This window comes from Ustilaginoidea virens, chromosome 3 (assembly GCF_000687475.1).
Source record: "Ustilaginoidea virens chromosome 3, complete sequence".
NCBI classification, from domain to species: Eukaryota; Fungi; Ascomycota; class Sordariomycetes; order Hypocreales; family Clavicipitaceae; genus Ustilaginoidea; species Ustilaginoidea virens.
The window spans coordinates 5,820,004-5,842,095 of NC_057318.1; the positions used below are offsets into that span (position 1 = coordinate 5,820,004).

General features: G+C 53.4%; 4 protein-coding genes across 4 annotated transcripts; 3 read left to right on the forward strand and 1 right to left on the reverse strand.

The window, feature by feature from the left end:
• Positions 1-6,952: 6,952 nt before the first annotated feature.
• UV8b_04424 (uncharacterized protein) lies at positions 6,953-8,774 on the forward strand (the record flags this gene model as incomplete). Its single annotated transcript, XM_043141922.1, has 3 exons — positions 6,953-7,221; positions 7,288-7,295; positions 7,546-8,774. 3 exons carry the CDS (start codon positions 6,953-6,955, stop codon positions 8,772-8,774), a joined length of 1,506 nt encoding a protein of 501 aa, XP_042997856.1.
• A 4,486-nt stretch (positions 8,775-13,260) lies between these two features.
• On the forward strand, positions 13,261-15,731 carry UV8b_04425 (uncharacterized protein; the record flags this gene model as incomplete). Its single annotated transcript, XM_043141923.1, has 3 exons — positions 13,261-13,350; positions 13,516-13,695; positions 13,803-15,731. 3 exons carry the CDS (start codon positions 13,261-13,263, stop codon positions 15,729-15,731), a joined length of 2,199 nt encoding a protein of 732 aa, XP_042997857.1.
• Positions 15,732-16,264: 533 nt separating this feature from the next.
• UV8b_04426 (uncharacterized protein) lies at positions 16,265-18,376 on the reverse strand (the record flags this gene model as incomplete). The annotated part of the gene is made up of 1 exon (XM_043141924.1): positions 16,265-18,376. The coding sequence occupies one exon, from the start codon at positions 18,374-18,376 to the stop codon at positions 16,265-16,267; it is 2,112 nt and encodes a 703-aa protein (XP_042997858.1).
• A 1,032-nt stretch (positions 18,377-19,408) lies between these two features.
• Positions 19,409-21,955, forward strand: UV8b_04427 (uncharacterized protein; the record flags this gene model as incomplete). Its single annotated transcript, XM_043141925.1, has 5 exons — positions 19,409-20,171; positions 20,261-20,329; positions 20,403-20,588; positions 20,660-21,034; positions 21,165-21,955. 5 exons carry the CDS (start codon positions 19,409-19,411, stop codon positions 21,953-21,955), a joined length of 2,184 nt encoding a protein of 727 aa, XP_042997859.1.
• Positions 21,956-22,092: the final 137 nt, after the last annotated feature.

Consider the following 22,092-nt stretch of genomic DNA (forward strand, 5'->3'; position numbering starts at 1 on the left):
GCTATTTTCGCCTAAGCCTAACGATAAACTCGAGCTAATTACTCCCTTCGATAATATATTCTTTATAAAGCTCGAAGGAAATACTTATAATATATTTGCAGCTTCTATCGCGAAGCCTTTAGCTATAATAGAGGCACTATATATTATAAATATGCCTAAAGAGCCGGCGATATAGAGGGAGCTTAGAAAGCACCTTAAGCGTAAGGAATTTATTGCTGCCGCAAAAGAAGAATATTCGAAGGTTATAAATAAAGAGATTAGGTGTATTATTCAACGAAATAATTTATCTATCGACCCTTGGATTAAGCTATTAGACCTAAAGTAGGTATTTGCCTATAAATAGGACCAAGATAGGTATCTCACTAGTTATAAGGCATGATTATATGTTTATAGTGATTAACAACCCTATAATCTTTGTAATACCCAAGCAGCGGCACTTACGGTATATATATTTCGGCTTCTTATAGCGTTAATATACTTCTTTAACCTAGAAACGCACCAATATAACTTTATCACAGCCTTTCTTAATACACCACTTAACGAGACTATTTATTGCAAATAACCTAATGGATTCTATAATAGTTTCATATTCATTAGGTTATTATATACCCTATATGGGCTTCGAAGGTCTCCGCTACTATGATTTAAAAAGTTATTACGATTCCTATTGCAATAAGGCTTTAAATAGGTCTATGAGGACCCCTATGTCTTTATTAATAGCTTCCTTATTATATTCTTCTACGTTAATAACCTAGTTGTACTTTATTATAAGTTATAGATAGAGGTATTCGAATCGTTCCATACGGCATTAATAGCGGCATTTAAGATTAAGGATCTCGGCAAGCTACGGTAGTTCCTAGCAATTAAGGTTATTCGCAACCGCACGGCTGGAAAGTTATAGCTCACACAAAGGGCTTATTTCGACAAGCTGGCGATAAAATATAACCTCACCGCATTTAACGATACTAAGGACCGCCTTCTAGAGCACCCGCTACACACTATAAGACTTAAGGCATTCGATGGGATAACTAAACCATATAATATAAAGCGATACCAATCGATAGTAGGCTCGTTAGTATATCCGATTATAATTATAAGGCCTAAACTAGGCTATATTGGATCACAGCTATTAAGATTCCTTCAAAATCCAGGTCCAGACTATTTATAAGCCGCAAGGAAGGCACTCGACTACGGCTATATATAGAAGAATACCGCGATAGAATTCCAGGCTAATATAGCAGAAATAGAGGCATTTTCTAATGCTTCCTATGCCGATAATATCACGACGCGATGAAGCAGTCAGGGCTATATAATTAAGCTCTTTAGCGGCCCGATTATATATAAATCGGGTCAATAGGATACTATTACAATATTATCAATAAAGGCAGAGCTTCTTACGATATCTTATACAGCAAAAGAGGTTATCGCCTTCAAAAGATTATATAAGGAAGTTAGGCTCTAATTGTATGCCGATATCCCTATAATTTAATGCGATAATATCTAGACCATTTGCCTATTAAAGGAGGAATTCTTCAAGCTTGTAATATAACTTTATTACGTAGATATTTATTACTATTAGTTGCGCCAGGAGGTTCAAAAAGGAACGATCGATATTACGTAGGTTCTAACGGGCAATATAGTTGCTAACGGTTTTATAAAGCCCCTAATAGGCTAGAAATTTGAAATCTTCTGCTAATAGCTTAGGCTCGTTATTTTAAAGGGATCCTATGATGCCAGACTATAGTCTTACGATATTATTTTTAGTAATAAGGAAGAGCCTTATAAGGATCAAAAGACGCCCTGAAAAATCAGATTGAAAGGGGCTTTTCAATAGCTGCACTTATTTCCTATAAAAAATTGGAATCTACGGTTTATTATTATTTTCTTACGCTGTATGTATGCTATTGGGCGAATTTACCCCTGAATAGGTAGCCTATTTAATAAGGGCACCGTCATATTTTGCGCATAACTATTTTAAGTGGATTGATATTTCTACTTGTTATCTTGCTTTGCACTGAGTTTAGCTATATGGCAGGATATCCTAGAGAAAGCATATCCTGAGGGGGTGTGTTGGAGGGAAATTGGCTTGTCTGTAATGTGGATATCGGTTATGTCCGAGGGTGGATGTGCCGAGTTCTCCCTAGATCAGTAAGCCCTTAGGGGTACCCCCTATCCCACTATAAATAGCTGGGAACACAAGTCTCTTAGAGAGGACTTGGTTCCTTCAATCAAGCATTTTATCGCATTTTCCCTGTGCATTCTGACAGTTTCAAGCCATGTTGCCACATCTCGCATCTCGTTTGAAGCTGCGGACCAGCCCCGTACCGTAATCTTGCTTCCCTTGAGGCCCAGCCCAAGTGGCTGGCAGGTGCGTGCCAGCCGTCCGTACTGTGCAGCACCAGCACTCACTGTCCGAGCCCCCGTGCCATTTTTTATCGTCTCCGTAAATTGCCGCAAACCCCCTTCCCCTTAGCCTGCCTTGGCCGCAACTTGGATATATTCTAAAAAATGGGGGGGGGGGGGGGGGGGGGAATAGAAAAAAAAAAAAAAAAAAAAGGGACGGAAGAAAGAGGTCACTGCGCTCAATAAATGATGCAAAATATGGCATCAGCTGGCAAGAAACGCCAGAAACCAGCGCAAACACTCCATATGTGACTGAAGTGATACGTCCGCAAGTTGCGTTGGCAAATTGGGTCTGGCGTACTCCCGTATATGGATGGCATTGACTTTTTTTGCCCTGCCCTGCTCCCCTCCCCCCCCCCCCTCTTCCGAAAAAAAAATCCCGGCATTCCGAGCGGTCTGGCTCGCTTGCATGCAAGCCAGCATTGCCATCCCGGTCCGTATTCTTGTCATGCTTCCGTCGTCGTCGTCTACCAAGATAACCCCCGTTGACCCTCGCAATCCGCAAGTGACTTCGACCTACCCGCACAAAGACGCTCGCCTGCAAGTTCCTGTTGTCTTCCTCCCTCAAGCCAGACTCTTTGCAGATTTATGCGCCTTGTGTCATCATTCTATCATAAGCAGGTGGAGCAGCCCTGATTGGGAAAATTCAAGCGCCACAATAAAAGCGACACACCCCTCCCCCTCCCCCCCCGGCCAGTGTATTTATCCGCCGCGGGGGGTGAGGGGGGGCCCGGGGGGGGGGGAAGGAGGGGACACCTCCCATCTTTCTCGTGTGCGTCCAATCATCAGCGTCCAATGCAGGTCCCCTTCTTCGGTTTTGACGCTGTCGGCCCTGAACTGGATGATGCATGTTGACTGACGTATAGGATGCATTGGAGCTCGCTGGTCCCATCCCTGTCCTTCGAAAGCTACGATATGTAATCTCCTACGCACGCCGGCCCGTCTCTTCACTTGGGTCTGTTCGGCGCTCAACCGTTGTTTGTGGCAATGGTCCGGCAGAAAAGACGGCGTTTCTGGCATCCTTGTGCTTTATCAGATCGCGCTTGTGGACCAGTCGCAGTGGAAGGACCCGCTGCTTCCTGCCCAGTTGTGCCTGGGTGGGTACCTCCTGCCTCCTACCTGGGGCCTGGGTCCCCGTGGCGTCGGACGGGACGTACATGTCTACGGAGTAGTTGGTTAGAGCTTGGTCAGCAGTTGCTACCTCAGGTAGGAGGTCTGGTATGGTAGTTCGCCCAAACTCCTCGCAATTATGTAATGGCGAGCTCTCAGCCGTCAAGGAACGCCGCCGCCGCTTGGGTTGGAGCTTAGTAAGTCGGCGACTTGTCATCATCCCGTCCAGCGATGCTAAAAAGCTGTGCCTTGTGTGGCTAACATCCCATGTCCGGGGATCCCTCTAGTCTGTAATCCACAATCCGTGCCCTCGGGTCGAGTAGACATTGCCAAAGACAAGGCGACCGTGCCACCACTTTCCAGACAAGGGAGCGGGTGGTCATGTGTGTGTGTGCGCGCGCGCGTGTGTGTGCGGGTGTGTTGTAGTCGGTCCCCTGTACGGAGTACGGAGTACGGAGTGGTGTGTACTGACTACGCCGTACTCCGTACTCCGTAGTACGTAGCACGTAGTGCGTACGGAGAGGTACGTACCTCACACTCACAGCACGGCCTAACAGATAAGGTCTAGGAGGTAGGTACCTACCTCCTTACCCAAGGTACCTACCCAATCTGCCTCTTGTCTGCCGCTTCATTCGGCGATGCCACGTCCCTTCTCTCCTTCCTTGCCTGCCCACCAAAGTTCGGAGTATGTACGTACATCATTGGCGTCTCGTAGCCCCCTCGCGCACCTGGCCACCCAGCCAGCAGTGCCAGATCAGTGAACGCCTTGAGTGCCGCCGTACTTCGTAAATACTAAATACGTCGTGCATCTACTATCGAGTTACCAGCTCCACTTACCCATCCCCCACCCAAATTGCCCGCGACCTTGACCTGACCAGTAGCCGCAGCTATGGCTCCCACTTCCGCCCAATCATGGCTTATTCCAGAAAACAATCCCCCTCGCTGCAGCTGGCGGGCTTTTCCCGTATTTCTATTACATCTTTTTCTCGTTGCCCCCTGTTCGGCCGCTTTAGCCTGATCAGGAATTGACAATTCCCATGCTTGATCGGAGCAGCCGCTGCTGCTGCTGCTGCTGCTGCTGCTGCTCCTGATGTCCCCTGCGCAGTAGTGCGGTAGCATGTCTAGAAAGCCCCTTTCGGCACACTGAAAGCCGCGTACACCACTCCCGACTTGTTCGCCGAACCTGTCGCCAGTTGGGCCCTTGGGATCTGTAGGAGTTGACACGTTATTACGGTTAGAAGCGAGGCACAAGACCGAAAAAAAAAAAAAAAAAAAAAAAATATGTGCTCAACCTACCTACCTGCACGCCCCTTACCCCACGCCCTCGCCCACGCCCACGCCCACGCCCCCACACCGCCCAGTTACCCATACATCCATCCCACACCCACCCCCTCTTTCCCCTTTCTTCCTCACGGAGACCGCTGACCCCATCATTTGGGTCCCCAATCATTCAAACTCTGGCAGCACCAAGTGGCTCGTAAACATCCCGTTGCTCTGTTCTCCAAGCCGCAGGCAACTCGCTCGCTCCATACATACGTCTGGTGTGTTCCGGGTCACTTGTTACAGATCACAATGTCAGACATAGGCGTCTAGCGGACAACAAGGAAACAAGGCCAGGAGAGAGAAGAGATTGCCATCATTGCCATTCCCAGGGTTGCTTGCCTTGGCTCGAGACACGTGGATCGGAGATAAGTCCGGCGCGTTCATTCACCAGGGTCGCAGTACCTTCCCTTCCTGCAAGATGAGGACAAGTCCTGGTCATGTTAGGTTATTATGTATGCTCCTACACGCACTGTTGCCGGTGCTAAATGGGCTAGTATACGTCCGTAGTCGTCAGTGGTCACCTACTTTTGCTGAGATGGAAAATTAGACTAGGATTGCCCACAGAGCCCTGGCTTTTGCCAGGCTTTTGCCAGCAGACCAGACTTGCATCATTTCCCTGCTGCGTTCCTTCCTAAAGTACCAGACCTAGCCAGGTAGCGAGCGACTGGAGCTTCCTACCTGCCTCGCTACCTACCTTACCTACCTTACCTGCTCACTTCCTCTTTCCTCTACTTCGCACCTTCCTAGGTACAGTACCTACCTACCTACTTTGCCTTCCTCAAAAGCTGCCGTTGCCTGCCAGTCACACAAAATCTGACCTTGAGCCGCCGATTAGGCTTTGGTCCAGAGCCGTTTCCTTCCTTTCCTTGCCTGTCTTTTTTTTTTTTTTTTTATAATTTCTCTGATGCCTTGAATCTCTTGGCTCCTTATTCAACCAGCCAATCCTGGACAAGAGAGACATTGACCTCGTTCCCAACTGATGCCCCCACTCCAAATCCCAGATCCAGATGTTTGTCGCGCTCAATGTGCAACATTCACCGTTTGGACCTTCTTACCAATTCGACAATTGCTCACGGAATTCCACAACCTCGTATCACCAGGCACCCTGAAAATATCCTGTCAAAGTATCACTGTCCTATGTGCTCTGTTTCACACCAGCTCTCTCGGCTCAGGCGGAGCTTATATCTCATTTGCGCATAGCTCATCATCATCTCGCTACTCTGCATCAGTCACTCTGAAATAGGAAGCCGGAACTGGACGCCCCAACGTCAGCTTTGGCATCGCTTTTCCCGCATCTCTCGTTTGACTAGAGTGGTTCGTGACGTTACGCCAAAGAGCATTTGATCAACCTCTGCCCAGGTGTCGCGCAAGATAACAACATCCGTCCTCTGTCCCGTGTCATCGTCATCATCTGAACGGCACCCTGTTCCTTTCTCCCTTTTTGTTTCTTTTAGCCCCCTCTTTTCTTATCAACCCATTTTTTTAATACTTCATCGTTACTATATTATTCCTAGCGTCGCCATCGGCAGACAACAAACAGCCTGTTTGTGCTATCTGAAACTGCGGCTTGTTTCCCCCTTGACGCTGCAGGTCTAGCTAAAGGGCCCAAAAGCAACCTACGGGACATCGTCTACCGAGACAAGCAACTCGAGAAGCTGGTGGTTTTGGGGGCTGATACTTTCTGCAAAAAATCTACAACGCCAGGAACTCATTGGCCTTGCGTCTCATGCACTCGAGTTCTCAACCCCTAGATACATCTACTTCGCTCTCGAGTCTTTGTCCTAGCCTTTCGATTCCGGATTGCGGTTCCGATCGAAGTTTGGTTTGGGATCCCCAACGTGCGAAAGCAGAGACATCTGCTCGCACCCGGGCATATCCCTCCCCTCCCATGTCAGGCTCCCCGTCACTGCCGTCAAAAGAGTCTCGAAAACTTTACCATCAAGCCAGCCTTGCTTCAAGCTCGTACCCATCAGAAACTTTGGAAGATGCTTATCGAACGAGCTCAGTACAACCGCGTCCAACCGATTTGCGGTTGCACCTGCCGCCGCCAACCTCTGCGCAACAGCGGCAGCAACATCCTAATAATTTCCCCGAGTCTTATAGGCATATAACGACTATGGAACCGCCTTACGGCTACAGAGGATCGGAAGACCATTCCTTTTCGCCTTCACTGTACTCGCCTCGCGACTCATCGGGTCTCAGCCATGACCTCAGCCCTCAGTCGTACATGGCAACTCCGGGGAGCTCAAGTTTTGCTGGTCAACAGGTCGCAGGAGGCGGATCGAATGCCGTGGAAAACCAGTCAATGAATTCTCCAAAATCTTTGAGAAAGTCTAAAGGGCACGTGGCGTCAGCCTGCGTACCGTGTAAGAGGGCTCACCTGAGGTAAGCAACTCCATGCCTACAGCTTAACTGATGCTACGTCGTCTTGAACCGGCTGACAGTTTCAAGGTGTGACGGTACGTATTATATTGCGATGTACTCTATACCGGGAACTGAGGGTGCGGTTGTGCCGCAAAAGCAAAAGCCTTGCCTGATTTTCCTGCGCCTTTTTCTGCTTCCTTACCACAACTGCTACTCATCAACGAGCATGTCATCAGGGGTAGATGGCTGGGAAGATTTTGCAAATTTGAACCCATCAGCAACCTATCGAGTGGTGCATTGAAGGAGTTACCTTGTTGGTAATCAAATAACTGACAATTTTAATAGCACAAAGGCCATGCTCCAGATGCCTAAGCAATGGAAAGGATGATGCCTGCGTTGATGTTCAACACAAAAAGCGTGGACGACCACGGCTCAGAGACGACAGGGATACCCGATTTGATCCTATACGCCCCACGATTTCTCGAGATGCTTCGCCAAGACGTGCTCTGAGTTTACATCCCTCCAGCAGCACGGGCTCTCTATTCGACGAACATTATCATCGCCACCAATCATTCCGGCCAGCTGAAATTCCAACGACCAATTGCTTCTCAGGCAGACATGGGGACAGGGCCTCTTCCTCCGAATCTACCACTTACACCACCCCGCTATCGGCGTCCGGGGAACCTCCAGAGCCTGTTGCTTATTTGAACATGGACCTCGAGTTTGTGAAAGCATCCCCAACGTTCTGGGATATCCTTGGACTACCAAGCATGGTTGGTCGATCCGTGGCAGACATTGTCTTACCGGCCGAGTTTGAAAAGGTCTCGCGAATCCGCACCCACCTCAATAGTGAGCAAAAGAGGAGAGAGCCAAATTACCTCCCGCCGATATTAGGGCACGGTTTTCAGAGCATTCAGGGGCTCGGTTTTTCCTTTGAGGATTTTGGACGGTTTCCGCTAAACTTCCACGACCACTTGGCGTTTGTCGGGGCGAATGGTTATGTTAGGCCCACGCCCATCCGTGCAGGCTTGGCCAAAGAGGGTTCTTTCTACTTTGTCGTGCTGTTGTTGGTGTCGACATCAAGACAGCCACAGGAAGCATCTCCCGTCTTGGGCTCACTTGGGGCTCACGCTGGCTCATCGTATCAGCGGTCCAGTTCGGATGTCAAGATTGGACAGCGAGCGCCGTTTGATCCTATCCGATACAGGCCTGGCGAGTCGCCTTATCCGGCAAGTTTGAGCCTTGGATCCTCTGGGCATGTGAGTCGACCTCCAAACCTTGGAGACCAAAATTATACCCAGGCAGGAAGGCCGGCAGAAGGGCCTTTGGAAAGGGAGTCGTACAGCTCTTCACCGTTTCGTGTGACGCAGCAAGAGCCATCGGGGGCAGGCAATTCTAATCCCCGACAAAGCCTCCAGCTGCCTCCGATCCGATCGCCATCGTTACAAGCAGACCGATTGGCATCGACTGGATCATCGGCGTGGAAGAGTCAAGAACGATCGAGTCGTGTTGATATTGGTGGCTTGATTCATCGACCTGGGGAGCTGAAACGGCTGGGCGAAGAAGGACGATGAGGGGAAACTTTGAAAGTATGGAAGAAACGCGTATCAGCGTGGTTGACAACGACTAGTCCAAGTTTACGACTTGCCGAGTAGACTACCGATGAATTGGGGGATCGGGAGCGAGAGTCGACATCGAAAGGGGACAAGGGGATTTACTGCGACGGCCGACATTTATTTTTTTTTCCCCCAGGTCATGGCGAGGACAACATGGTAATGAATGATGCGTCTGCAGAACGAGTTGTCACCGCGGGGCAAGGGGGTTGTCACCTGTTCCAAGTCGAGCAATGGGAATGACTGCTTTTATATCTGCAAAGCCCATAGTTGGCCTGGATCTCAAGCCTGCTTGCTTTACCAGTTGTGGACTGGTGGCACTTGTACAGAGAAGCCGTCTTTTACGATCTATAACGCCATGAGCAAACTGAGATGTATGTATATTTGATGGAATTCAAGGCAATGCAAATTTGCCGCTCTAGTCATGGCTGGCAAATTAAATAACAAAAAGATGTGAGGGCAAATAAAGAAAGAAATAAAAGGGAAATAAAGAAAGCCCCAAAGTGCGCAATGATGTGAAGCCAATGGTGTCAGCGCTGTCGGATGTGTTGCATAGAAACCAAAAACAAGGTCATTGGCGTCGAGTCGACGAATGTCCCAAGCGGAAGACTTGTGTACCTAGGGCATCTTATGCCTGGTACCTCCTGATACGTAGGTGTAGGTACTGAGCAAGAGCAAGTCGGCGGTCTTGGAAACAGAAAGGATGTCCATCTACCGTAGTTTGTCGTCCTGTATATGAAGACGGCAGGAAAGCCAGAAGTAGGGTGGCAAGCAAGAGCAATATGCAGAGAAACTTGTCTACGCACAGGCCTGACAGGCAAGATTTTGGATTGGGGACGAACCACAGATACACACGGGCCCATCCACGGTGCATGCGGTTGATTTCCGACCACGGTTGATGGTGGAGAGGATTCATGCTCCCGTTCTGAACGTACCAGACGCGTATGGAGTACGGAGCGAGCACTGTAATTAGTGAGAACGGGGACGGGGGGACGACAAGGGTGAAGCTGTCCGGTAACAGGTAGGTATTACAAATTTGAAGCAGCGTCGTGATCCCCCCGGGGGAGGGGGGGGGGGGGCAGGGGGGGGTGTTCCTTCTTCTTCATTTTTGCTGGTTCTATTTTTTTTATGAATATTAATATTAAAAAGTTCCCCTCGCACAGGGCACAGGGCACACAGGGCAACGCAAGGCAGCGCAAGGCAGCGCAGCGCAACCGACAATGCAACCCAAGGCCAGCTGAAGGGGTTGCGTTGCACAAGTCACCTTATGCGGATAGGACATATATATGCGCCGGGCGGTTGGTTTTAGTCTGCCATTGTTTGATTTTCCCTTGCCGGGCCATGCGCCGGGCCATTCAACCAGACCGGAAGCGGGCTCGTCTGCCCGCGTACTTGGCGAACCGAGGCCCAGTTGCAAAGCAGATAAAGCAGCCCGTGATGGGATTTCGAGGGGGAGCCAACAATCAATCCAAGGCGGAAAGGAGTGCGGCGGCAATAGCAGCGGTGTCTGGCACTCCGTAGCGCTTGCGCGCCAGCCAATGGCGGGAGAGGCAGGGGTTTCAGCTTCCCTGCTAACTCAGACAAGGAAGGGGAGGAGGTCCCGGGGGTTTTCTCGCAGCCTTGACCTTGGCTGGGGCGAGCAGACGAGGAGAGGGCTCGACGAGGGAACGGAGAGGGGGGAAAATAAAAGAATATAAAGAAAAAAAAAAGGAGGGAAAAAGGGGGAAAAGGGGAAAAAGGAAAAATTTGAAGAAAAAAAAAAAAAAGGAAAAAGAAAAGGGAAAATTCAGAAAAAGGCCGTTGCGCTTGCGGCATTTGCTCCGGTGGCGGTCGGCGCTAGTAAGTACCTTGTGGTTACTTTTTGCAAGCAGGCGTGGAATTAGGAACGTGAGGAGGACTAGCGTGCCCGGGTCCTCAAGGTCCTACCGATACGCGGGGGTACATAGGTCGGGGCTCCCCGGTACCTCCGGCACTCCAGGGCGCATCGGATCGGTATGGGCCTGGCTGGTGCCCTGCTACTTACTTGCGCGCGTGGTTATGGCCTATACCAGTGCCTGCCTGCCTGCATGGTCCGAGTCCCGAAACAAGAAGGCCTGTGCGATACTGATTGACCGCTTTATAATAAAGTTGAAAGAAATCTGAAGCCATCCCATCCCGTTATCCCGTTGGGGGAGGGAAGCCGAAGGGGGTGTGGGTGTGGATGCTCATGATGATGATGAGCGGGAAAAAAAAAAAAAAAAAAAAAAAAAAAAACAACGACAAACGCGCAGAGGGATCAGAGCCGGCTGGTTGACTTGATTTGACGGGGACCAAGTACGAAGCCATCGTGGAATGGAGTCCGGGAAAGAAACAACCATTGTGACGATGAGACTCTGGAGTTTGTATTTGTTGTATCCGTTGTATCCGCTGTATCCGTCGCATCCGTCACATCCGTCGCTGGTACCCGGTACGGAGTACAGAGTACTTGCGGGCATTGACTGTATGTGGCAGATAACCTAGCGTGCCGTGGAATGGGCGTGGGCGGAAAGCAGCGGGGTGGGGTTTGGGGTTTGGGGGGGGGCGCGCGGATGAAAATGTAGGCTGGAGTTATGCCCGGATGGCTTGACGATGATCGGGCTTGTTGCTTTTCTAGATGGGGGCATGGATGGCGTCGATCGAGGCTGCCCTCCCTTGTCTTGCTTGCTCTCTGCTCATATGGAACGTGGGATGTTTGCGAGACTACATATCAACCGACCTGTGTCCCCCCCTTGTCATTCGACCCCCCCACAATAACTTAACTGACCTGACTAATGCTCTTTCCTAATATAGAGATACGCTAATAAATCCTTTAATCTATAGTAGCCACTAGACTATAAGTATCTTTATATATACTTTTCTATAGTAAGTGACTTCCCTTATGTTTTTACTAGGTATCCCTACCTAAGAACTTAATATTAAAAGTAGATAAAGTACCTTTATATAGACTTTTCTATAGAAAGTGACTTTCTTTCTTTTATTAGGTAGGTACCTAGGTCCTCAGGTATTATATATAGAACAAAGTACAATTATATATATTTTTCTATATAAAGTGACTTCTTATATTTCTACTAAGTACCTAGTACCTAGGTACCGGGTATAGAAAAAGAGGTACCTTTATATATATATTTCTACAGAAAGTGACTTCTTTAACTTCTTTTACTAGGTGCCCCTACTATAGATCCTAAGGAATAGTAGAGAAAGTACTTTCCTATATTATTTTCTATATAAAGTGACTTCTTTAATATTTTTACTAGGTACCCTTACGTAAGAACCTAATAAAATAGCAGAGAAAGTACTTCTCCCTATATTTTCTAAGGAAAGTGACTTCTTTAATTTCTTTTACTAGGTACCCCTACCTAAGAACCTAGTCAAATATCAAAGAAAGTACTTCTCTATATAGTTTTCTATATAAAGTGACCTGACCTACTATTCCTTAATAAACCAATTATATTAAGAGTATAGCCCACAGTAATGGTCAGGTCAGTTAAGTTATTATGGGGGGGTCGAATGACAAGGGGGGGACACAGGTCGGTTGACCTGTACCCTCGATGTTTGCATTGGCTTTCCCGAGTGCCCACTGCCCACTGCCTACTGCCCGCTGCCCGCTGCCCGCTGCCCGCTGTAGCCAGGGCCCTGGGTGCCGCCGCGTGACTTGAATGGACGGCACATGCATGGAGGCATGCGAAATCATGGAAAGGTCATGATGCGTCATTGCATATGCACTAGCCCCGTTCCAAAGTCATGTATGTAGTATGTACTCTGTACTGTAGGTGAGAACGTCTTTTCTTTTCTTTCATCTTTCTTCTTTTATCTCTTTTTCTTTTTCTTTTTTTTTTCTTTTTCTTTTCTTCATTCTAGGTTCGTGGACCGACAGCCAGCCAGCGAGGTACATGCATGTAACCAATCATGGGCGGCGCCTTGGCGTAGCCGGGGGGAGAAGAGCGGGGCCTCGAACCAACGACGCGTGCTTACAACGGATTCTAGTCACGTGACGCCGCGTCCCCCACCCCCCCCTCTGTTCCTTTTTTTTTTTTTTTTTTTTTTGTTGTTTTCCCCAACCACGTCCTCAACTTTGATTCCCACTTGTTTCCAACGCACAGCCCGGTCTTTGCATGCAACCAAGTCCCTGCCCAGTCTGCACCCAAGCCTGTCGGAGTTTGGTACCCGCCTCGGACTGGGCTTGGCCGAAACGTGGCTGTGGCTGGTTGTTGCGAGGAGGTTTTTTTGGCATTTGTGCTCTGCCGCCGCACACCGGGTCTTTGCCGTCAAACGAGCGCGTTGCCCGGAGCCATGCACGTATCATGCCCTGTTGGGATTTTCGCCATCCTTCAGTTCAAATCGTCAACTTGACGCCTTCTGTTTTCTTCTCTTCGGCTGACCGATTCCCGATTCTCAATCTTTTCCCCTCCCTCTCTCCTGATGAGACAGCATGGACCAGATGGATGTGGACAGCCCCAGAGGCACCAAGCGGAAAGCTGATGACGTTCCGGATGCACCTCAACCTCCTCGGAGAATTAGGGTAAGCCAAGCAACTTCCCCCCCCCCCCAAAAATCCTGGAATGGGCGTGCCGCTTTTCTCTTCCTTTTCGGCTTGGAGTCGTCCCTACTTACCTCACCCTATGCTGTAGCTCACGCCTCGCCCGACAGCTCGCCGGCTTCCGCTGACTGGGCGTCTCTTCTGCAGGCTTTAGATGCTGACGTGGTCAACAAAATCGCGGCCGGCGAAATCATTGTGGCGCCAGTGCATGCTCTCAAGGAGCTGGTGGAAAATGCCGTGGATGCTGGTGCGACGGCACTGGAAATTCTCGTCAAAGACGGCGGACTGAAGCTGCTTCAAATCACAGACAACGGATGTGGCATCGAGGTATGAGAGTTCCACTTTCCCGTCCACTTCCCCGTCCACTTTTCCCTCGGGAGCGTCTTCCGTGTCCCGTTTCAGCGGCCGTACATCTAAATCCGCCATCTGCGCAGAAAGAAGACTTGTCCATTCTGTGTGAGCGCCACACCACGTCCAAAATCACCGCTTTCGAAGACTTGGATTCGATACAAACATACGGCTTCCGAGGCGAGGCCCTCGCTAGCATAAGCCACATTGCGCATCTGTCCGTCACCACCAAAACCAAGGATTCGCCCCTGGCCTGGCGCGCCCATTACCTGGATGGCAAAATCGTTGCCCCCAAACCCGGCCAACCTGCCGAGCCCAAGGCTATTGCGGCCCGCCCGGGAACGCAAATCACGGTGGAGGACTTGTTCTTCAACATCCCCACGCGCCGAAAGGCGTTCCGGTCCCACGCCGACGAGTTCAACAAGATTATCGACATGGTTGGACGCTATTCCGTCCACTGCAAAGGCGTGGGCTTTACCTGCAAAAAGGCTGGGGAGGCGTCCAACAGCTTGTCGGTCCAGAGCCAGGCCACCACCGTGGACAGGATACGCCAAATCTACGGCAGCAGCGTCACCGACGAGCTGCTCGACTTTGCGGCGTCCGATGGCCGTTGGGGCTTCAAGGCGCACGTTTTGGCCACCAACGCAAACTACAACATCAAGAAAACCGTCCTCTTGCTCTTCATCAACAACCGCAGCGTCGAGTCTACCAATGTGAAGAAGGCTCTGGAGCAAAGCTATGCCAACTTTTTGCCCAAGGGAGGCCGGCCCTTTGTCTACCTAAGCCTGGAAATCGATCCGGCCCGGGTTGACGTAAACGTACATCCGACGAAGCGAGAGGTTCACTTCTTGAATCAAGACGAGATCCTCCAGGCTATCTGCGCAGAGCTAGAGTCGCAACTCGCAAATATCGACCAAAGCCGTACATTCATGACCCAGACCCTGCTGCCGGGAGCCAAGCCAGTGTCTGAAGATGTCATGGACGAAGACGACGCCCCTCCAACGGTCAAGAGTAGCGGCAAGAAGAGGCGAAACTCCAACGACCTGGTACGAACGGATACAAACGTCCGCAAGATCACCACGATGCTTCAGTACTCGGACGGTGGTCAAGGTTCGAAGGACAAGGGAGTCGACGCCGACGCAGACCCCGACGCCGACGAACCGCTGTCGGTGCCAGAGACGATTGAATACGAGCTCAATGATAGGGACATGGTCTCGTATCAACTAAAAAGCCTCAAGGAACTGCGCAAGGCGGTTCGAGAAGACACGCATCATGAATTGACGGAAATATTCTCCACGCATACGTTTGTTGGGATAGTAGACGATACTCGACGGCTCGCGGCGATACAGGGCGGCGTCAAGCTGTACCTGATAGACTACGGCCACGTGTGCTTTGAATATTTCTACCAGCTGGGACTGACTAATTTTGGTAACTTTGGCGTCATCCAATTCAGCCCTGCATTGGACATGAAGGAACTGCTGCGTGTTGCCGCAGAGGAGGAGAAGAAGGCGCTGGGTGTTTCGACCGAGGACGAGTTCCCGCTAGAAGCGATTGTCGATAGAGTTGTCAATCAGCTTGTCGAGAGACGGGAAATGCTGCACGAGTATTTCTCGCTAGAGATATCTCCGACAGGAGAGCTGCTGTCAATCCCGCTCATGGTGCAGGGATACACGCCCCCTATATCGAAGCTTCCCATGTTCCTGCTGCGTCTGGGCCCCAACGTGACGTGGGACGAGGAGATGGCCTGCTTCGATACCTTTCTACGGGAGCTGGCGACGTTTTACGTTCCCGAGCAGTTGCCCACGCCGCCTGCGCCGGGGAATCACGGAAACGCGGGGGGGGCTGACGTTTCAAAGGAGGTGAAGAAGAGGAGACAGCATGTCAGATGGGCCGTCGAGCACATCTTCTTTCCTGCCTTCAAGGCAAAGCTGACGGCGACCAAGGGGCTTGCCGACGGGGCCATTTTGGAGGTGGCGAATCTCAAGGGACTGTATCGTGTGTTTGAACGGTGTTAGTGAGGCGGGTGGGTGTTGGGATTTGGGTGGTTGGGGAGTGAACTTGACATGATTTGGGCCGAAAGATGGTGGGTGAAGAGGTCTGCTTAATGCCGCAAGCACCGTTGATATGATTACCTTGGGACTGGTGTCGGCGAGGGGGCCTCACGTACGGAGCAGCGCTGCAAGATTGCGGTAAACATCTCCAGGAACAAAGACATATGTTGAACACAGGGACCACGTCAGCTTTACGAATCAAGGCAGCTGGAGCTGGATCTGGATCTGGATTCCTCGATGGTTGAAGAATTTATGATGGGAAGTCTTTATTCAGCCACGATATCCCTAGTTGCAGTTTCCAAACATGGTGCCAAACATTGTCCCGAGCATGGTCCCGTTGAGCCCAGAAACTATGCTGACTGAGCTTGCTTGTCCAAAGACACCAACCTCGCTCCCGACGCCCGTTGTTGCCAGGCCCGACACCCGTTGTGCATGCAAAGCGACACGGCGGTGTCGTTTGCTCATCAACACCCCACCCATCCACCCAGCGCTGGTCATCATGACCCGTCTTCCCGAGGCCGGTTCTTCTTCTTGTAGGCCACGAACCGCTCCAGGTTCAGCAGCGCTTCCGCGGCCCTGGCCTTCAGCTCGGGCTGCGTCTTCCCGTCGACGCCCTTGACCATGGCCCGCACCCTTGGCGCCGCAGCCTCCAGGCGGTCGAGGAAGCCGTCGCGCCAGAAGACGTCCCTGTCGCAGGGGAGCTGCTCGTCGCCGTACACGTCGTACACCTGCATGAGGGCCTCGACGGCGTCCGGGGCGGGCGTGTCCGGCAGCCCCGCGAGGAGGGCCATGAGGAAGGCGCCGATCTCGCGGTTGCGCGGCGCGGGGGCAGGGTGCATGGCCAGCTGGCCGAGGACGCCGACGCACTTGACGCCGAGGCGCTGGAAGGGGTCGGCGGCGGCGGCGGCGGCGGCGGCGGTGTCCTCCGGGAGCTGCCGGGTGGCCTGGTACAGGGAGATGAACTTGCGGTGGGGGGGGTCGGCGGCCTCGAGGGGGGCGGGGAGCTGGCCGCCGAGGGTGCGGGAGACGGCCCACGCGAGGCTGGTGACGGTGGTGGCGAGGCTGATGTCGGCGGTGTCGCTGGCCAGGGTGGGCGCAATGACCCGCGCCCAGAGGGCGTGGCCGACGGGCAGCCAGGCCTTTTGGATGCCGCCGTTCAGGTCGTCCGAGAAGTCGACCAGGGAGACGGACCAGGCGATGTTGTTGAGGGCGGACAGGGCGTGTGCCTGCAGGCGCAGGCTGTCGTCGTCGGCCGGCTGAAAGGTGGCGATGCGGAGGAGCTCCGGGAGGGCCGTCTGCAGGAGCGCCTTGAGGACGGGCATGTCGTCGAGGTTGCCATCGTCGCGGGGGTCGTCTGCTCCGGTGACCATGTCCATGTCGGCATCCAGCTCATCCTGGTCCATGCCGTCGTCGTCGTCCTCGTCGTCGTCCTCGGCGTCCGAGGCGTCATCATCCGACGCCGCCGGGGCCTCGCCGTCCGCGTCTCCCATGTCCTCGTCTGCCTTTGGTTCCGCAGTCTCGGACTCCCCGGCTGGGGTCGCGGATGATGCATCAGCGTGCAGCAGAGCAGTTCCGATAGACGCCAGGGTTTCCAGAGCCAGCTGCTGCTGCTCCACCGCGCTGGACCAACCGCCGCCGCTGCCGCCGCCGCCGCCACTTTGGTCCGCAGCACCCTGGCCGGCTTGAACTCGCGCCACCACCTTTGCGAGGGTCGGTATCAGCGAGGAGTCGTCGGCTCCGGGGACGTGCGGCGCATCCCCGAGGCTTCCCAGCGCGGCAAAGACGTTGTGAAGGGTGGCGCAGGCCAAAACGCCGTCGCCCGTGGCTTCGTCCTTGACTTCCAGCAAGGCCTGGTAGCGCTCGGGGTCAGACACGACGCTCCGCGCCAGAGGCTGGTTGTCCTCGGTCAGGATCATGAGGCAGGCGAGCGCGTCGCCCCGCAGGTTCGACAGGCCGGCGGCGGCGGCGGCGGCGGCGTCGGGCCCGGCCCGGCTGCCGCACGCGACGAGGCGGAAGAGAAAGTCGGTGATGGCGCGGCTGGCCGATATGGCCTGCAGCGCCTCGTCGGTCGCTTCGGCCAGGGCCGTCAGCAAGGCCACCAGGGACGCGGCGACGCTGACGACCAGGGCCCTTTCGGCCTTGAGCGGCAGCTGCGCCGGGCCGGGGTGCGCGGAGGAGGAGGAGGAGGAGGAGGAGGCGAGCGCCCCCCCCACCGACTTGACAGCGTGCTCGACGGCCGTCAGCACGTCGGACCGGTACAGGTGGACGCAGAAGTCGGGCTCCTCGTGCTCGGCAATGACGCGCAGGATGCCCCAGCCGGCGGCTCTGCTCTCGGGGGCGGCGTCGGTCAGGGTCTGGGTCAGGACGGTGTGGACAATGTGCTCGCGCAGGAGGAGCTTGCGACAGCGGGAGTCGTGGATCAGGTTGGAGACGGCGGTGGCGGCGGCGGTGCGGGACTTGGGGTCGGCGTTCTTGAGGCTGTTGACGACGGGCAAGATGCTGGTCTCCCGGAGCGCGGCGAGCTCTGGGTCGGACGGCGGCTTGACGGGTTTGGCGATGGGATCTCTGCGCTGAGAGGCGCCGGCTCGGTTGCGACGAGACTTGCCCATGGCAGGCAGGCAGGCTGGCTGGCTGGCTGGCTGGCTGGCTGTGGGTGGCGGAGGGAAAGCGAAGCAAATTGTGGCCCGTCTTATCGTCTGTCTGCCTCTGATGACTCTTTGTCGGTGGTTCTTTTCTTTTCTTTTCTTTTCTTTTCTTTTCTTTATTTTCTGTGTTTTAATTTTTTTTTTTTTTTTTTTTTTCCTTGGCCCTACCACACAACATAGCTTCCCATCTTTTTCCTAGCCTCGTTCGTTCCTTCCCACGTTGGGGGGACCCCCACCTGCCTCCGCTGCTCCACTTGGCGCGCCGCTCGCTAGCCTCCAGCCGTTAACCTGGCTAAACAGCACGCACAGTGTGTGGTTGGCGATTCAGCCGGTGCTGCTGCTCGGTGGTGACTGATTGGGTCCAGTCAGTACCAGACAGTAGCCAACCCCCGCCGGAGCGGCACTTGACCCCTTGCGGACAGGGGCCATGCGGGCAGGCGCCAGGCAGCTGCTAAAGTTTAAAATTGCCGCAGCAGCAACAGGGAAGGAAGCCAGGACGGACTTGCCGGGCCGGACTTGACACATGTGCGCAGCTGCGCGCAGCTGCGCAGCCATGGAACGAACAACGGTCAACCCAAACCGTGTCAAGTCCAGTCAGTCCAGTCCACGACCTGGCATGGCATGGCATCTCTGTCCCGTCCGACCCTCACTCAACCTTGCTTGCTCCATCTCCATGGGTTCCTGCTCCCAACCATCCCAAGACGAAACCAGACCAGACCACTGTTGCAGACACTAGGCTTAGCTCGCCGCTGACAACCCCCATAACCGTCGACTATGTGCTAAGTTGCGCCAGCTCCCCGTCGCTCCGCCACCTCCGTCAGAATCTTTGGACCTCGAACCTTCCATCAATCCAGTGCTTCCATCAACCCAGAGCAAGCTTGCATCAACCGGACTGGCCTGGCCGCAAGCCCTCCCTTATCCTGTCTCTCCTTTCCTCATCACACCGGAAATCTCGCCTCCGGCACACTTGGCCGGCCAGGTGTGCGACGCATACCCATGACCTCGTCTCGGGGATGGCGCCCGTGGCGCGACGACGAGGAGATGGCCAAAAAGGACGACGACCTCGCGTTGCCTCGACGCTCCTCCCGGCTCGCCCACGCTGCGGCCTGCTGGAAAGCCGCGCGCGTTCCGCGACGAGCTTGGGTCAAGCGCGTCGTCGTGTATGCCTTGGTCATCCTGGCCATGGTCTACCTCTTCAGCAGAGACGCTTCCTCGGAGCTGGACCCATACTTTGAAGCGTCACAAGGCTTCTACAAGCAGCAGTTTGACCCCGACCGGCTCGCCGAAGCTGCAAACCGCCTGAGCGCCCCGTCTCGTTCCCGGCATGCCGCCAAAGAGAAGAAAAAGACGATGAAGACGATGAAGCACGGCCAAAAGGAGAGGCCGGGCTCCGGTGTGGCAGCACCAGGCTTGGGGGAGCCGCAGCCGCAGCCGCAGCCGCAGCGAGGAGCCGACTCCAGCCCGGACGGCGACCTGACCAAAACTCTGCCGTGGTACAACGGCCCGGTTGAGTATCCTCATCTTGCAGAGTCTCTTGGAGCCATCAGATCCACCGGGGGCGCCATGCTTGCAAACCGCAACGTCTTGTTCGCTGCGGCCAGCCTGAAAAGTGCCTCGTCCCTGCTACCCATGGCGTGCGAAATGGCAAAGGAGCGCCAGAATTATGTCCACTTTGCCTTTGTTGGCAAGGCGGACATGGCCTTGCAGGATCTTGTCGACATCAACGGCATCGGAAAGTCGTGTCCCCTTATTCTTCACGGTGTGTGTGCGCGTCCATGTCAATTCCTTTACCCCCTCCGACTTGGCTTGCTGGGTAGCCGTGCCATGCTGATTCGATGCCGATTTCAGATGCCAGGCCAGACAACTTTTCAATATCTACTCCGTACCGGACCTCAGTAGCCGTCACCAAGGCATTCTGTATGATTGGATCACCCCCCCCCCTCTGCAACTATTGAGCCGTCGGCTTGGCTGGGCTAAGAGAACTGCTTAGACTTCATCGATGCGTTTATGCACCCGCAAGCCATCATCATTGACTCCAGCAGCGCGGAGGAGGACTACTTCCTCGCCCCTGCCCGGGACCAGATTCTAGCCACTCAGTCGGCCCTCATCGAACTGCCAGAGCGTTCAAGAAACAGCCTGTCATGGATCTCCAAGCTGGACTCTGCAGCTCTGTCAGGTAGGTCCACAAGCCCGGTTTTTGCACGAATCAGACTAACGCGGTCTAATTTCTTTTTTTACCTTTTTCAGCCTGGAACAAACCACGGTTTGATATCCTCATCTACGCGACGCCCAACAGGACTGGCAATCTCAAGAGACTTCTCCAATCTATTTCGAATGCAGATCTAGCTGGCATCCAAACCCCGTCCATCACAATCGAGCTTCCTCATGTTGTCGATGCTCCGCTGGAATCCTTCCTGGCCTCGTTTCAGTGGCCTCGTCCCACGCCATATCGAGGGCAACAGCCGCAGATGATTTCGCTTCGTCGGCGCATCACACGCCAACGTCTAGACGAGGAGGACAGCTCTGTTCGGTTTATGGAATCGTTTTGGCCAACCGATCCCTCCAACTCGCACGTACTGGTTCTGTCTCCCAACACGGAGGTTTCGACTCAGTTCTTTCAATGTCTGTCTCACTTCTCCCGCCGCCGATGGCCCACCCTCCCTCCTCCCTCCTCCCTCCTCCCCCCCCCCCTTTTTTTTTTCTTTTCTTTTTCCCTCGTCGCAATAGTCTAACCGCAGTGGAAACAAAACAGACGTCAAATACTCCTTGCTGCATCATCTGCATTCCAAAACGGCCCTGGTCAACGACGACCAAGAGTACCTGATGGGCCTCAGCCTGTCGGTGCCGCCTACTCTAATAGATGGAACCAGCGCCTTTGCCCTTCCGTCACCTCTGGGCCACCAACAAGGCAAGCCCGGGCAGACTGCCTTCCTTTGGCAACGACCCAATAGCGAAGCTACCATCTTCTTGGGCAAAAAGTGGATCGAACTGCACGGTTTTGTGGCAGAGACGCTGTACCGGAGAAGATCCATGTCGGACCCTCCGGCTCTTTTGGCCCAAAAGGAGTCGGGGAAGATGTACCCTGCATGGCTCGAATACGCGCTTCTGCTAGCGCGGTCAAGGGGATACTTGACGCTCTACCCCAGTCAGCCGACGGCAAGAGCCATCATCGGTGTGCACAGTGACGTGCCCAGCCCTCCGGAGGAGTACGAGCTGGATGCGGGCAACAGGGCGGCGGCGCCGCGAACGAAGAAGTCGGGAGATGAAGGCAACAAGTACTTTGAGCCGGCGTCTCCCGTCGACACGCTGGAAACACTGCCGGACAACGGACAACTGCCATGGCCGGGCGAGCTGCCCCTCCTGGCGTGGGACGGGAAGCCCAAGACGGCAGGAGAGTTTCGGGAGGATGCGCAAGAGTTTCGCGCCTTGTTCCGCCGCGAGGTTGGCGGATGTGGGAAGAAGGAGGCGGCGGGCGACAATGACGCGGCGAGGCGGACTGCTGCCGAGGATCTGTTTTGCGAGGGCAGCAGCAAGCAAGGCTAATAAGTAAAGTGTGGGACGATTGTTTTAAAAAGGAAACCTTTTGTATATAGATGTGCACTTGTCGGACAAGCTGGGACGACCTGTAGTTTATAAGCAAGAGCTTTGGATCCTCGTCGTCGTTTGGCATGCATGTGCTA